Genomic DNA, 15,704 nt, shown 5'->3' on the forward strand with positions numbered 1-15,704 from the left:
CTATTCTCACAGTGGCCAACCAGTTGCCTCTTCTGGGAAGCCAGAAAACAGAGCCCTGGCACATGAGCAATTCTCCCTTCCTGGGGTTTCCAGTAAATTGTATTTGGAAGCATTGATGCCTCTGGCTGTGGAGGTGGAACACAACCACTGTGGCTGGTAGCCATGTCTGGAGCAGCTTTTAATTGGGGGCTCAAGATTTGAACCCTCTTCCTCCCCAGGCTCATTTTGAAAGCCTCAAGGGCTCAGCTTCTACAAAATGGTAATAATTAGGAAGAGAACAGACCCGAGAATATACTGAACTCAAAAATTAAGGCATACCAGAGGACACACAAATCAAGATTTATTTTCAGCTATGCGGCAAAAATTCATGTACTAATGATGAAGTGTTCAAAGGCCTCATGTGAAATATGCCACAATTTGGATTTCTTAGCTTTATGTGAGAATATCATGTGACCTTGACGATGTCCTGATATTTATAAGTAAAATAAATTGTTTTCAAAATGTTACTACCTCCAACACTTGTCATAATAACATTTTTTCCCAGGGAATGTGAATGAAACAAGCCAAATTTGAGTGTGTTTATGTTTCACTTTAGTTCTCATTCAGTTCTCTTCTTTCGCTTTGTGTTTTTTTTTTTTGGTTCTTGTGTGTTATTGCAGTGCAAGTTCATGTTTAAGTCAATAAAAAGAATTTTTTTTAAACAGAAGAGATGGGAGAGCATGTGCCGAGTGTGGCTCCCTTAATACTAAATAACCGAAGATCTGGAATTGCCTGCTGCTGAGGGTGGCATTCGCCCGAAGAATACAGGAAAAGCCTGGCTGCTGGATTAGGCCAAAAGCCCATCTCATCCGGCATCCTGATCCCACAGTGGCCAACCAGATGCCCCCAATGGGAAGCCCGCAAGCAGGACCCGAGTGCGAGAGCATGGCTCTCGCTATCTGTGATTCCCAGGAACTAGCATTCAGAGCCATTCTGCGTCTGACTCTGGGGGGAAGCACAGCCGTTGTGGCTCAGCAGCCATTGGCAGCCCCCTCTAGCTGGCCCAGGAGACCTCTCACCTCCCCAGTTCTCCATGCTAAAGAGGTTGTTGAAGTTGTGCGCCACGAAGGGTGAGATCTTCTTCAGGTCGTGGGTGCGGACTCGGGTGGCCAGAAGCGACTGGTGAGCATCCCTGAAGGTGGTGTCCATCAGGAGCAAGCCCCGGTGCTGGCGAATGGCCTTGGCAAACCCGGAAGGGCCCTCGCGGAGGAGGACGTCTCGGAAACCGGTGGGCGGCTGACCTGTTATGGAAAGACAGGGAGTGGAGGGGTGAACACAGGGGAAAAACTGAATCAGAGGACTTTGCGGAAACAGCTCGACTGGTCACTGTTGGGAAGAGCTTTCCCTAACCCGGTGCCCTCCACTTAGTTTGGATTTCAATTCCCATCAGTCCCAGCAGCATGGCTATCTTGGACCCCCATCAGCCCAGTGGTGGACTCTGGGCTTTCAAATTTCAGTGGCTCCTTGCGCAATGCCAAAATTTGGCGCCTTTCGCCTTCCCTTCTAAGTCCCACCACTCACTGCAGTTAGGTATTATGGGGGGGGGCATATATTGTAGCCAAAAGAAGGTGTCTTTCAAGGTTAATTGCTGCATGGGGGTGGGGGTGGGCATGGTTTTTGGGGTGGTCGCAATTGGAAAGGCATTAATTGAAAAAAGCCACACCCAATTTGAAGTCAAATGGCAAGGGGGAGGGGAGGAGATTAACTCTTCCTTCTCCAGTTGTGATCCCTGAAACTGCTCTTCCCCTTCCTGAGGGGAAAGGCCTTTTCATTGTGTAGACCAGGCATACGCAACCTTCAGCCCTCCAGATTTTTTGGCCTATAACTCCCATGATCCCTAGCTAACAGGACCAGTGGTCAGGGATGATAGGAATTGTAGTCCAAAACATCTGGAGGGCCGAAGGTTGCCTATGCCTGGTGTAGACTCTCTCTCTCTCTCTCTGTGTGACTGAGAGACAGACAGACAGATAGACAGGCAGAGATTTTCCTGGAGATTGCAAAACCTCCCCAGTTCCAGGAAACTCCCTCACTAATTGGGAGGGGGGGCAGAAGAAGCTAAAACACTCCCGCCCCACTTACTTACTTACCACTTTTCCCTCACAGAAACTCAAGGCGGCATATGTGGTTGCAGTGCGGCTGTGAGGGCCTCTAACGCTTTCCACGAAAGAACTTAAGACAAGACTGCTGGATTAGACCAATGGCATAGCTAGTCCTGGATTCTGTTCTCACAGGGGCCAACCAGATGCCCAAACTGGAAGCCGACAAGCAGGACCCGAGTGCAAGAGCAACTCCCCCCCCGCCCCCAGGGCTTCCAGCAACTGGTATTCAGAAGCATTTCTGCCTCCAACTGTCACCGTGGGCATTATTGACCCACCTTACCCTCCTCTGTGAATTTGTCCCTTTTTAAAGCCATCCAGGCTGGCGGCCCCCACTGCCTCCTGTGGGAAGGAGTTCCACAGTTTAACTACGTACCGCCTGAAAAAAGCCTGCGGTTTTTCAAGTGGTGCACGGGTCCAAAAAGGTAGGTGAGCTGTGCGCTAATAGGTCTAACCTAGCCTTTCCCAACTGGGTGCCTTCCAGAGTTACTTATTTATTACATTGATATACCACCTTCTTCTGCTCCGTGGAGCTCAAGGTGGTGTACATGGTTCTCCTCCTGTTTCAGCCTTGCAAAAACCTGGCAATGTAGGTTAGGCTGAGAGGCAATGACCGGCCCAAGATCACCCATGGAGCTTCATGGGTTGAACCCTGGCCTCCCAGGTCCTAGTCTGACATGGAGACTAGGACCTGGGAGCAGATTCTGGAGCAGATCATTAAGCAAACAGTCTGTGAGCACCTAGAAAGGAATGCTGTGATCACCAATAGTCAGCATGGATTTCTGAAAAATAAGTCATGTCAGACGAACCTGATCTCGTTTTTTGACAGAATTACAAGCCTGGTAGATGAAGGGAACACAGTGGATGTAGCCTACCTTGATTTCAGCAAGGCATTTGACAAGGTGCCCCATGATATTCTTGTAAAGAAGCTGGTAAAATGCGGTCTTGACTATGCTACCACTCAGTGGATTTGTAACTGGCTGACTGACCGAACCCAAAGGGTGCTCATCAATGGTTCCTCTTCATCCTGGAGAAGAGTGACTAGTGGGGTGCCACAGGGTTCTGTCTTGGGCCTGGTCTTATTCAACATCTTTATCAACGACTTGGATGATGGACTCAAGGGCATCCTGATCAAATTTGCAGATGACACCAAACTGGGAGGGGTGGCTAACACCCCAGAGGACAGGATCACACTTCAAAACGACCTTGACAGATTAGAGAACTGGGCCAAAACAAACAAGATGAATTTTAACAGGGAGAAATGTAAAGTATTGCACTTGGGCAAAAAAAATGAGAGGCACATATACAAGATGGGTGACACCTGGCTTGAGAGCAGTACATGTGAAAAGGATCTAGGAGTCTTGGTTGACCACAAACTTGACATGAGCCAACAGTGTGACGCGGCAGCTAAAAAAGCCAATGCAATTCTGGGCTGCATCAATAGGAGTATAGCATCTAGATCAAGGGAAGTAATAGTGCCACTGTATTCTGCTCTGGTCAGACCTCACCTGGAGTACTGTGTCCAGTTCTGGGCACCACAGTTCAAGAAGGACACTGACAAACTGGAACTTGTCCAGAGGAGGGCAACCAAAATGGTCAAAGGCCTGGAAACGATGCCTTATGAGGAACGGCTAAGGGAGCTGGGCATGTTTAGCCTGGAGAAGAGGAGGTTAAGGGGTGATATGATAGCCATGTTCAAATATATAAAAGGATGTCACATAGAGGAGGGAGAAAGGTTGTTTTCTGCTGCTCCAGAGAAGCGGACACGGAGCAATGGTTCCAAACTACAAGAAAGAAGATTCCACCTAAACATTAGGAAGAACTTCCTGACAGTAAGAGCTGTTCGACAGTGGAATTTGCTGCCAAGGAGTGTGGTGGAGTCTCCTTCTTTGGAGGTCTTTAAGCAGAGGCTTGACAACCATATGTCAGGAGTGCTCTGATGGTGTTTCCTGCTTGGCAGGGGGTTGGACTCGATGGCCCTTGTGGTCTCTTCCAACTCTATGATTCTATGATTCTATGCTAACCACTGCACCACACTGCCTCTTGCTGGTGTTGGACCTACCCATGCTGGCTGGGACTGATGGGACATTTGATCCGAAACATCTGAAGGGCACCAGGTTGGGGAAGGCTTGCCTATGCAATGCCCCATTAGCTAACAGGCCTGTGGGCTGTGTGTGCGTCCCGCTTACAGAAGCGGCGAGGGCTACCTCTTCCGGGGTCTGCAGCATCTCCTCTAAGACACACACATACACACGCCACGGATTTAACTATTGGCTCGGGGGAAATTTAGTAAGATTTAAACAGCCTTATTTCATTCTCTTAATGCTTGGCTTAGGTTGGGGATTAGCCGCTGACAAAGAAAATAAACTGCTGTAATAATGATACAAGGCTGGAATCCAATATAATTAAACTGAACCTCACGTATCAATCATAAAAAAGCAGGGAGGCTTGTAAATCAGGCGGCTATTATATCTGCCTGCCCCCCCCCGCTCCCTCCCCGCCACCCTGCGCACTTATGAAGATTTCCACGCCGGCTCGTTAGACCCATCAAATATTTAGCAGGCGTTAACGAGAAACAAGCAGATTCTCTCTTCCTCTCCCACCCGCAGATTTTCGCAGGGGGTTGTTTGCGTTGCATTTCAGCAAAAGGGGAACCCAGCCTGCATTGCGTGGATTAAGTCAGGTGGAGGAGAAAAAGCCGCCTCTCCTCTAGCCCTGGGCATAGATCTCAGAACATCAGAAAAGCCCTGCTGGATCAGACCAGTGGCCCATCTAGTCCAGCATCCTGTCCTCACAGTGGCTGACCCGCGAGCAGGACAAGAGCTTTCTCCTGTGGTTTCCAGCAAATGGAATTTGGACGCATTGCGTCCTCCACCTGTGGAGGCAGAGCATAGCACTGTGTCTGTGCCTTTGACGGCCTTCTCCTCCGTGAATTTGTGCAATCCTCTTTTTAAAGCCGTCCAGGTTGGTGGCCATTGCTGTCTCCTGTGGCAGGGAGTTCCATAGTGTAACTCTGTGCAGAATGAAGAAGCCCTTTCCTTTATCTGTCCTGATTCTCCTAACATGGATGCCCACAAGTTCCACTGCTACGAGAGAAAAAACATTTTCCTGTCCACTTTCTCCAGGCTGTGTATAACTTTGCACACCTTGATCATGTCAGCTCTTCCTTGCCTCCTTCCTAGAATAAGAAGCACCAAATGATGCAGCCTTCCATAATAGATAATCCTTGTGGTCCCTTCCAACTCTAGGATTCTGTGATAGGGGAGTTGTTCCACTCCCTTGATCATTCTGTTTGCTCTTTTCTGATCCTTTCCCAACTCTACAATAACTTTTTTGAGGTGAGGTGACCAGAATTGGACAGAGTACAATATTCTAAACACAGGCCACAGATTTGTAAAATGGTGTTGTGCTATGGAGGTGAACTTCAGGTCCCTTCCAACTCTACAACGCTATGATTCTATGATTGGCACTTTAATTTCTGATTTTCGTTTTAATTTTGTTATTTTCGTCTCCTATTGATTCCCAGCATGGAATAAATTAGAGGAATGAGCAAGCAAAGACACACAACAGCCGGGAAATAGCCCAAACCATCCCCCACTCCCCACCTTTGCCCTACAAGTTCCCTGCATTGATGACGATAGCTCCCTCTGCTGACCATGAATGAAATAACCACTCGGCCAATGCCAGCGCTTGAGAGCTGCTCAGTTAAATGTAATGAACTGAGTGAAGCCACAATCCACAGGAGGGAAACCTCTTTCAGCCTGAGGGCGGCTTGATCTTTTGCACAGCCTTCTGAGGGCTACATGCAGGTGGTGGGCAAAGCCAGAGGCAAAAGCAGCTGGGGCCGCAGAGGTGATTCTATACAGTAGGCCAGGTGAAAGCCTCATTCCAAAGAAATTGAACTGTGGGCCAGTGCTGGCACCCCTGGAGTCTCTTACCACTTGGAGACAAGATAACACACCCCTTAAAACACAGGTGGAATAGTTATGGGTATGACTACAGTCATACCTTAGCTCCCGACTGCCTTGCGAGTCAAACGTTTTGGCTCCCGAACTCTGCAAACCTGGAAGTGATTGTTTCGGTTTGCGAACGTTCTTTGGAACCCGAACGTCCAACGCGGCTTCCAATTGGCTGCAGGAGCTTCCTGCAGCCGATCGGAAGCCGCACCTTGGTTTCCAAATGTTTTGGAAGTCGAACGGACTTCCGGAACGGATTCCGTTTGACTTCTGAGGTACAACTGTATTTGGGAATACACCTTTGGCATTGCAAAGTGGGTGAAGGACAAATCCCTCAGTTTCCTTATTTCACGCTGCTCTGCCCTGGTCAGGTTGTCTCACCTCTGCTATGAACTCGCCAGAGGTGTTTCCAGTCTGGGGGCTTAATGCTGCAATCCAGTAGTATTGCAGGGGGTTGGACTAGATGATCCTCAGGGTCCCTTCCAACTTTGCAGTTCTATGATTCTAGGATTGTAAATGGGTCATAGGCAATAGTGTGTGGGTTTTTTTAAAAAAATAAAAATAAATTAATATCAGATTTTCCTTGGAATGTAAAAACAGTCTGGCCTTTGGATGTCAACAATGGCCAAGGTGCAAAAAGGGTCCTTCGTCTCACTATCACCCATGCCACAATAAACACCCAAACAGAAGGACCCTAGATGTCATTAGGCTCTCCCTGGCTTAGAACCCTCATCTACAATACACTGACCTAGTAGCTTTCAGGATGACTGTGTTAAGGTATGCAAACTGCCCTGAATACTCTGAAATTGCTATATAATGTGAAGTATTAGCATTTTCTACATGCGGATAATAGACAGAGTCCAACCACTCAAGCAGAGGGTGCCAGGCGCTCCTCACTCCATGGTTAAACAGAATTATGCACATCAGTGCAAATTAGCTTCATCTGCATAATTCATTTAGAATGCAGGCTTTTCTCTGGGCGTGGGATGGAACAGCACATCACCAGGTACTATTCCAGTTCACAGAAGCTGCTTGGTAATTTTAGACCCTCAGCTCCATAATCTTACAATATCCCTCCCAAAAACACTTTTTTTTTTTTTAAGACAGCTACATCTATTACTTCAGCTGTGGAACACACAATTAATATTTGCCTTCTCTCTTCCGCCACCACCATGCTTACAAGTGCTGTTACATCTCTAATAATTGGGCAAAACACACAAACGAACACACAAAGACACCCAAAATTTGTCAACTCCGAGCATGTGTAGCTTTGCATTCCAAAACTCACTCAAATCATAGCACCGTGGCGATTACAGGAGTGGATCGGGATTTGCTTTTGCTGTCCCAACACTTAAAACACCTTTGTCTGGGAATGATAAGCACCATTTTGTTGTAAAGGAGAAAAAGGACACTGAGCGATATCCATTGTCAGTCATACTCTGCGGGGACCTGTTGAAATCAATGGACTTGATTTCAGAGTGTCTGCTCTGAGTATGACTTAGTTGAGGGGTGGTGAACTGGATCTGGGCAGTGGGCCTGACTGTTATCTCCCTCACCGCAGCCCAGGTTTGACAGGTGGGCGGGGATGGCCACCTGTTATTCACGTCACATGATGCCAGCTGATTGTTTTTTGCCTGCATCGCTTGAAACCGATCCAGGTGGGGAGAAGGACAGCCTGCAAAGCACCAATGGTCTGCTGCTTGCTGGGTCTTGAGAAGGGCTTCCCAAGACCCAGTGACCAGCTGATTGTCACCACTTGTGGACAGCTGCGCATGGGGCTTTGTTTGTCTCAAACACTAACTGGACCACGTGGAGCTTGAGGGGTAGAAGGGCATGGAGTTCCAACGAGGGGGTGGGATCCAGCGGTCGGTGGCTTGGTCACTCACTGGCACAGTCCCTCCTTGGACCCCTCAGCCCATCATCCCAACCTGATTTGGCCAGAAGGAATTCCAAAGAGCTCTTGCTGCTGTGTCCTGGTGTTCCTTCCCTGCATGGGGCTTTAAAGGAGAGGTAAGAGGAGTCCTCCTTTCGTTCCTCTTTTAATGTTCCCAATGCTGGATTCATAGCAAGGGAAAGCGTGCACATAAAATGCAAGTATTAGTGAAAGTATCATAAAAATGCATTATATTAGGGGAAATTGCTTGCAAAGATGTGGGTGTTAGGGGGAATGCACAGAAAAATGCTGACACATTTTCATGTGGTGATGATGATAATTTTTAGTTGAAAGAACAGGTGAGTAAGAGGCAACATGATTGAAGCTTATAAAATGATGCCTGGCATGGAGAAAGTGGATAGAGAAAACTTTTTCTAGGACTCATGGACAGGCTCTTACGTTAATGATAGTGATAATAATTTGTAGCCTACCTTTTTCTCCTAGGAGCTCAAGGTGGTGATTTTCCCTGTCCTCATTTAATCCTCACAACAACCCTGTCAGGCAGGCAGGCAGGTGACTGGCCCAAGCTTATCCAGTGAGCTTCACAGCCAAGCGGGAATTTGAACCCTGGTCTCTTCCAGGTCCTTGTCTGACAATCTAACCCAGGGGTCCCCAAACTAAGGCCTGAGGGACTTGCTTATGTGGCCTATGGTGACCCCCGCTGCCACTGCCCGCTCTTACCGGCGCTGCGCTGCGAGGCTGCCCACTTCCGGGTTGGACGAGCACCAGAAGGGGGCCTGTGCACATGCACACAAGCTATTTCCGGTGCTCCTCTGACCTGGAAGTGCGCCGGAAATAGCGTGTGCGCACACGAATGGGCACGTGCTCCCCGCCCTCCGGCCCACCATGCGATTGATGCTGGAGACACCGGCCCGAGGCGCGGTAAGTTTGCTGACCCCTGATCTAACCACTACGCTACACGGATGCTGCAAACTGATGCAAAGATGTGGAAAACTGAACAGGAAAATTTGAAAGTGGGAGGAACCAAAATTGACAGATTTGTCCCTCTGTGGTGAGGGGCAAGTTCAAACCATCAGAGAAGTGCTGGCTGATGGATTATGAAACCTCCATGAAGGAACTGTGACCACTTATTCCAGCTTCAGCATGTTCCCAATCCTGGTATTTAAAGCCGTGTACACAATACTAAGCTAGATGGACCAATGGTCTGATTCAGTATAAGGCATTTCTTATTTTCCTATGCCAGGTTGGTGCAAGGGCTCCTAGGATTGCACTTGCAAAGGCTCGCAGGATTGCTAGGCACTGTTTACGATGCCATTTTTGTGCTTTTTTTAGGGCCATTTTTGCTCCGTTTCGTACCACTTCCGAGTTCATGGTGATGCACGCGGTTGTGCTCGTGTGTGCCTTGAATGCGCATAAATGGGGAGTTGCCTGTACTGCAGGCCACCAAGACTCCAAATCGCAAGGCCTTGGAAAGGGAAAGCCTGTGTGCAGCCTTCTCTGAAATGCATCCAGCTCATGGGTCCTGGTGCAACTCCAAGAGACAGAAGAGCCTTAAATTATGCATCATGTCATGTGGCACATGCCGCCTCTGCTTCTCCCCCTGCCCCCGTTCATGACACATTTTCCAGATGGCCCCCAACAGCCACCCAACGCCTTACCCTTTAGATCCGTTCTGATGCCTTGGCAAAAGTTGCGCTAAAGCCCTTGGCTATGCGGTGGAAAGGGCTGCGATCCAGAGGCATCTGGCCCAGATTTGTCAGGAGGATGGTGTATCCCCCACTTCCACCCACCTCAAAAAAGCCCAGTCATGGGTGCCAACTCCCTCCCAGGAATCCTACCATCAGGGATGCCATCAGGCAGAGCAGCAATTTGTCTCCCAGCTCAGCCAAAGAGAGCAGAGTGAAGTGAACAAAATGGACAGAGAATTCAGCCCCCCCCCCACTCGCAGCAACCCCAGTTCTTGCTGTGAGATGCAGGCTGGGACATTTGGTCCTGGGAACCCAGCACTTTTCGCTCCAGGAAGGAATGAATTCCACTGTGGAGGATTCCCTGGATCAGGCAAAGGCCCACCTAGTCCAGGATCCTGTTCTCACAATGGCCAACCAGAAGCCTGTAGGAAACTGGCAAGGACTCAAACGCCCCCCTCTTCTGCAGTTTCCAGCAACTGGTATTCATAGTCATTTACACCCTCCAACTATGGAGGCAGAGCATAGCCATCATGTCTTTTTATTCTGGGTTAGAACCACTCCACCCCATCATGGCTAAATTGGGCCATTTCCTGATCCAGATCACCCTCAATACTCTCCAAGTGGCTAACAGCTTCGCTGAATGAAAAAGAGACAATGCAAGTATTTTTGTCTCCCCATCTCTCCAGGATCACTAAGAGCAGCCCTGGGGAGGTAATGTCAGAGGGGTGAAACAGGCTTTTCCACAGCACCCTGGCCCAAAGCCAGTATCCTGCCCCACGGCAGTGGCTTTTAAACTTCTTCTTTTTTTAAAAAAAAGACAGAAAACGTTAGAAAAGCTTCAGAAAAGGGCAACCAAAATGATCAGGGGGGTGGAGAAACTTGTCTATGAGGAAAGGTTGTCGTGTTTGGGACTTTGTAGCTTAAAGGCAAGTAAGAGATAATGAGATAGGAGTTTTACTAATTAGGCATGGCATGAAGAAAGGGGATAGAGAAATTTCTTTCTCTCTCAAACTCATGGACATGCAGTGCTGGAAGATTCGGGGCAGATTTTTTAAAAAATGACTTCTTCAAGCAGCACATTGTTAACTATGGAACTCTCTCCCACAGGAGGCAGTGATGGCCGCCAAGCTGGATGGCTTTAAAAGAGGGTTGGACTCATTCATGGAGGAGGGGGCTATCAATGGCTACCATCTGCTGGAAGCCACCAGAGGTGAGAGCGCTGAGGCCCTGCTTGCAGGCTTCCCATAATGCGCCCATGTGAGAACAGGATGCTGGACTGGATGAGGCATTGGCCTGATCCAACAGGCTCTTCTCATGTTCTTATGTCCTCTGACTTCTGTTGACCTTCTGTCTAGTTCATCTCTGATTCATCTCTGCCTTTACTAACTGAATGAACTACCACGTTTCTCTTTTCTTCCACCTCTGTGCCTCATAAGGGATCCGAATAACGGCTGGCTGGCCTCTTCCCAAGGGAGGGAGGTCTTGGGCTCCTGCCTTCCCAGTGTACCTTTTTGGAACCAGACCTGGCCTAACTCAATTATGGGTTGGAAGTGACAATGTGTGGGCAGGAGTTCCCCCATTGGATGTTTATATGAGTTAACTTTAAAGCAGCCACGAGGGGCTTCCCATTCTGACTGGCTTGTTTTTCCTTTAGAGGAAATCTATCCATTGCTGGAAACCAGAGGAGGGGAGAGGGCTCTTATGCTCGAGATCTGCTTTTGGGATCCCAATAGTCATCTGGTTGGTCACTGTGAGAACAGGATGCCCTGATCCCACAGTCTCTTTTTATGCTCTCAGACAAAGCGGCTGCATTTGGACACATCCGAAGGTTTGTAGAGCTCTGTGTGAGGATTAAATTGCAAGCTTTCCAATCTAGGCTAGCTGCCTCTCGTTCCTCCTACACTGTGCTCACCTAGATTGGTACCAACCAAACGTCAGATTTCAATTTGTCTCTGCCTGCAGGGTTCTCTGAGATGCCCTCTTTTAAATAGGAAGAGCGTATAGCTGGAAAATTGTGGGGGTGGGAGTGGGGTGGGACAGAGGAGAAAGAGGGTCCCAGGACTATGATACAGAAATTACTGTGCAATTTGATTTTCCACATGGGAAGAATGAAGCCGGTGAAGATTGTTGCCTATGGGGCTATTTCACCTGTATGGAAAGCAAGACTGGGTCTGGCATCTGAAATACACACAGGGAAAAACTACGGTAACATGATTCTCAGATGCTGCATGCTCCCCAATAGGGGAAGAGGTCAGAGGGTGAAAAAATTTCCTTGTACGTCTGGAAACTGATGAGAAGAAAGTGTTCCAAAGGTCTAGCCTCTTATTTTAGCGGTGGCACACTGCCTGCCTGCCTCTTCCCATCAGATCCCCAAACTCACCCAGAGGAACAGAAGGGATAACTGGGTCAATAGGCGAAGGCCTGGCGTTCACTGGGATGGGTGTGATGGGTCCATTCACCATGACATGGCCTGGGAAGAAAAAGCTGTGTTAGACTTTGAGATAAAGGCAGGGACTGGCAGAAACTGCCCACAGCAGCATCCTGCAGAAGCCATGCTGGCTCTGCTTCAGTGTAGCTTGTTCTTCTATATGCTTGGTTATTTTATCTTTAAGCCACAGGACAAGGTAAAGGCTGGTTCAGCTCCAGAAACTATCCTGAAACCTTTGGAATGTGTGAAGCAAGGGAGGACAACGTGCCTCTAAGCACCCCCAGAGAGCCCTCCCCTCATCACAGCCTCCTCTCACATGCCACAGAAGTGCTTCCAGGTCAGAGGTTACGGTTTCCTGTTAGTGCGAGTGTCCATCTCCCTTTCCAAGAATTAACCATGAGGTGATTCAGACTATTCCAACCTGATTTCGCTCTCCTCCTGGCTAAAATTGGAATTTAGCTCCCACATGATGAGGTCCTCCACTTGCCTCCATCTCCCACCCCCACATACCCAGGTAGTGGAGCAGTTTCTGGGCTCGATTCTGGCCAGGTCGCAAATTGAAAAGGTCGGGGTTCTCATCGATGAACTGGGTGTCCACGGTGCCACGGAGAAACTGGTCATTGCCAAGCACATTCTGTAGGAAAGGGATGTTGGTCTGAAAGGAAAAGGGAGATGAGAGGGAGGTCTAAGAGACACACATCAGGTTTTTTTTTGGGGGGGGGGCAGGCAGGTTAGACACTACTATCAGTCAGCATTAAGCTTTCCAGATCTGTGCAACAACTGCTGTTCCTCCACCAGCTGTCACCTGGCAGCAGCCATTGTGTCACGCTATAGCCAAGGGAGGAAGAGAAAGGAAGCAGGGCCAGTCCATCGGCTCAGCTGGAAAAAACCCAAAACATTTCCATCAGGCTCTTCCCCTTCAGCTGTCACCTGACAACTGCTGGTCATTCCACTGGGCTGTAGCAGAGGGAGGAAGGGAAGCAGGGTCACACCATTGGATCAGCTGAGAGACCAGCTTTGGCCTCCTCCTCCCATTATTATTTAAAATATTTCTTAACTGACCTTCAAGTGTGCAAAGGTGTGAATAAAGTGATTTACACCAGTGTTTTTCAACCACTGTTCCACGGCACACTAGTGTGCTGCGAGATGTTGCCTGGTGTGCCGTGGGAAAAATTGAAAAATTCGAAAGATTTTAAAAAAAATAATTCAAATTTTCGCCCACTAGGCGGGCACCGGACTGTGTCCTGGGTATGGGGTGGGTGGGGTTTTTGACCCCACCCTCGGCCAGCAGGGGCGCCGATTGGCACTCCTCAGGGGGACACCCTCCACTTTTCTGATGTCCGGGCTGTGATTGGTCCAGACTCCAGCCTGGACCTATCACAGTAGGACATCATCTTCTGACTTCCTTCCCGCCCGAGCACAGTGTGCGCAGCAGCGGAGAGAAGAAGACGTCGCGACTCGAGTCACCAGGAGGACCGGAGAAGTTGTCATTTTATTTCTCTTCAGTCTCCACTGAATGCCTTGACTGGATTAGGGACCCTTATAGCTCAGCATCAGTTGGTGGAAAGGACATGACTTTACAGGAGCAGGAGGAACTAACTGAACTGAGACAAAATCGTGGTTTCAAGCTAAGATTTGCTGATCTACCTTTGGACAGTTTTTGGTTGGATACTGCCAAGGAGTTCCCCCTTCTGGCAAACAAAGCTATTTTGACATTGCTCCCATTTTCCACTACATATCTGTGTGAGATAATAATAATAATAATAATAATAATAATAATAATAATAATAATAAATTTTATTTATATCCCGCCCTCCCCAGCCGAAGCCGGGCTCAGGGCAGCTAACAACACTAAAACAGTGCAACATTATAAAAAACATTATAAAAATTAATTAAAATACAAATTGATGGCAACCATAAACTAAAGTTTTGTAAAGATTGCCAAAGGAGGGAGTCAGGCTGCGCCCTGACCAAAGGCCTGGTGGAACAGCTCTGTCTTGCAGGTCCTGCGGAAAGATGTCAAGTCCTGCAGGGCCCTTGTCTCTTGCGACAGAGCGTTCCACCAGGTTGGAGCCGCAGCTGAAAAAGCTCTGGCTCTAGTTGAGGCCAGCCTAACCTCTCTGTGGCCTGGGACCTTCAAGATGTTTTTATTTGAAGACCGTAAGTTCCTCTGTGGGGCATACCAGGAGAGGCGGTCCCGTAGGTACGATGGTCCTAGGCCGTATAGGGCTTTGAAGGTTAAAACCAGCACCTTAAACCTGATCCTGTACTCCACCGGGAGCCAGTGCAGCTGGTATAGCACCAGATGAATGTGATCTCGCAGCGAAGACCCCGTTAGGAGTCTCGCTGCGGCATTCTGCACCCGCTGGAGTTTCTGGGTCAGTCTCAAGGGCAGCCCCACGTAGAGCGAGTTACAATAATCCAGTCTGGAGGTGACCGTCGCGTGGATCAGTGGCTAGGTCAGGGCGAGAGAGGTAAGGAGCCAACTGCTTAGCTTGGCGGAGATGAAAAAATGCCGCCTTTGTTATAGCTGCAATCTGCGCCTCCATGGAGAGGGAGGTATCGAAGATTACACCCAAACTCTTAACGGACGGTGCTGGCACTAATTGCACCCCCGCAAGAGATGGGAGTTGCCCCCTCAATCTCATATCGTCCCGTCCCAGCCAGAGGACCTCTGTCTTCGAAGGATTTAACTTCAACTGGCTCCCACGTAACCATCCAGCCACGGCTTCCAAGCATCTGATCATTGTGTCTGGGGCCGAGTCAGGATGGCCATCCATCAACAGATAGAGTTGGGTGTCATCAGCATACTGATGGCAGCCCAGCCCAAAACTCTGGACAAGTTGGGCGAGGGGGCGCATAAAGATGTTAAAAAGCATTGGGGAGAGTATCGCACCCTGGGGCACTCCACACACCAAGGAGTGGCGGGATGACAATTCCCTCCCAAGCGCCACCCTCTGTCCCCGACCAGAGAGAAACGAGCGCAGCCATTGAAGGACTATGCCCTGGATCCCCACGTCGGCAAGGCGGTGGTCCAAGAGTTCGTGATCGACCATGTCGAAGGCTGCTGACAGGTCTAGAAGAATCAGCAGCCCCGACCCGCCTTGATCCAGCTGCCTGCGGAGATCATCTGTTAGGGCGACCAGAGCCGTCTCGGTCCCATGACCAGCGCAAGCATGATTGCTATAAAAACTAAATACAGAGAGAGACTGAGAGCTGTTGACGAAGAGCTACGTGTGTGTCTTTCTTCGATTCCAGCCAGAATATCAGCTTTGTGTTCAGCCAAACAGGCCCAGGTTGCGCACTGAATAAAGTATTTTATAATTTTTCGTATTTCTGTTTACTTACTATTTCATAATAAAGTAATTATAAAATACTTTCTTTGTGTTTATTTGATTCCTATTCAAGAGAATTACTTTATATATAGTCAATATAGGCACAGAGTTAATTTTTTTAACATTTTCTAATGGTGGTGTGCCTCTTTATTTTTTTCATGAAACAAGTGTGCCTTTGCCCAAAATAGGTTGAAAAACACTGATTTACACAACACAAAATTACAATATGAAACCAACAAATAAGTGTAACTAACTAACTAAATAGCCT

General features: G+C 48.5%; 1 protein-coding gene across 15 annotated transcripts in view; it reads right to left on the minus strand.

The window, feature by feature from the left end:
• Window positions 1-15,704, minus strand: part of PC (pyruvate carboxylase) — a 269,742-nt gene that overhangs the window by 10,464 nt on the left and 243,574 nt on the right. For all 15 annotated transcript variants that reach the window (XM_083589358.1, XM_083589350.1, XM_083589351.1 and 12 more), the window contains 3 exons: window positions 12,612-12,756; window positions 12,054-12,143; window positions 1,059-1,280 (listed from right to left, as the gene is read on the minus strand). In XM_083589358.1, the coding sequence (XP_083445484.1) occupies window positions 1,059-1,280; window positions 12,054-12,143; window positions 12,612-12,756 (457 nt within the window). The remainder of the gene's footprint in view (window positions 1-1,058; window positions 1,281-12,053; window positions 12,144-12,611; window positions 12,757-15,704) is intronic.

Source organism: Podarcis filfolensis (genome assembly GCF_964270895.1).
Source record: "Podarcis filfolensis genome assembly, chromosome: 16".
NCBI classification, from domain to species: Eukaryota; Metazoa; Chordata; class Lepidosauria; order Squamata; family Lacertidae; genus Podarcis; species Podarcis filfolensis.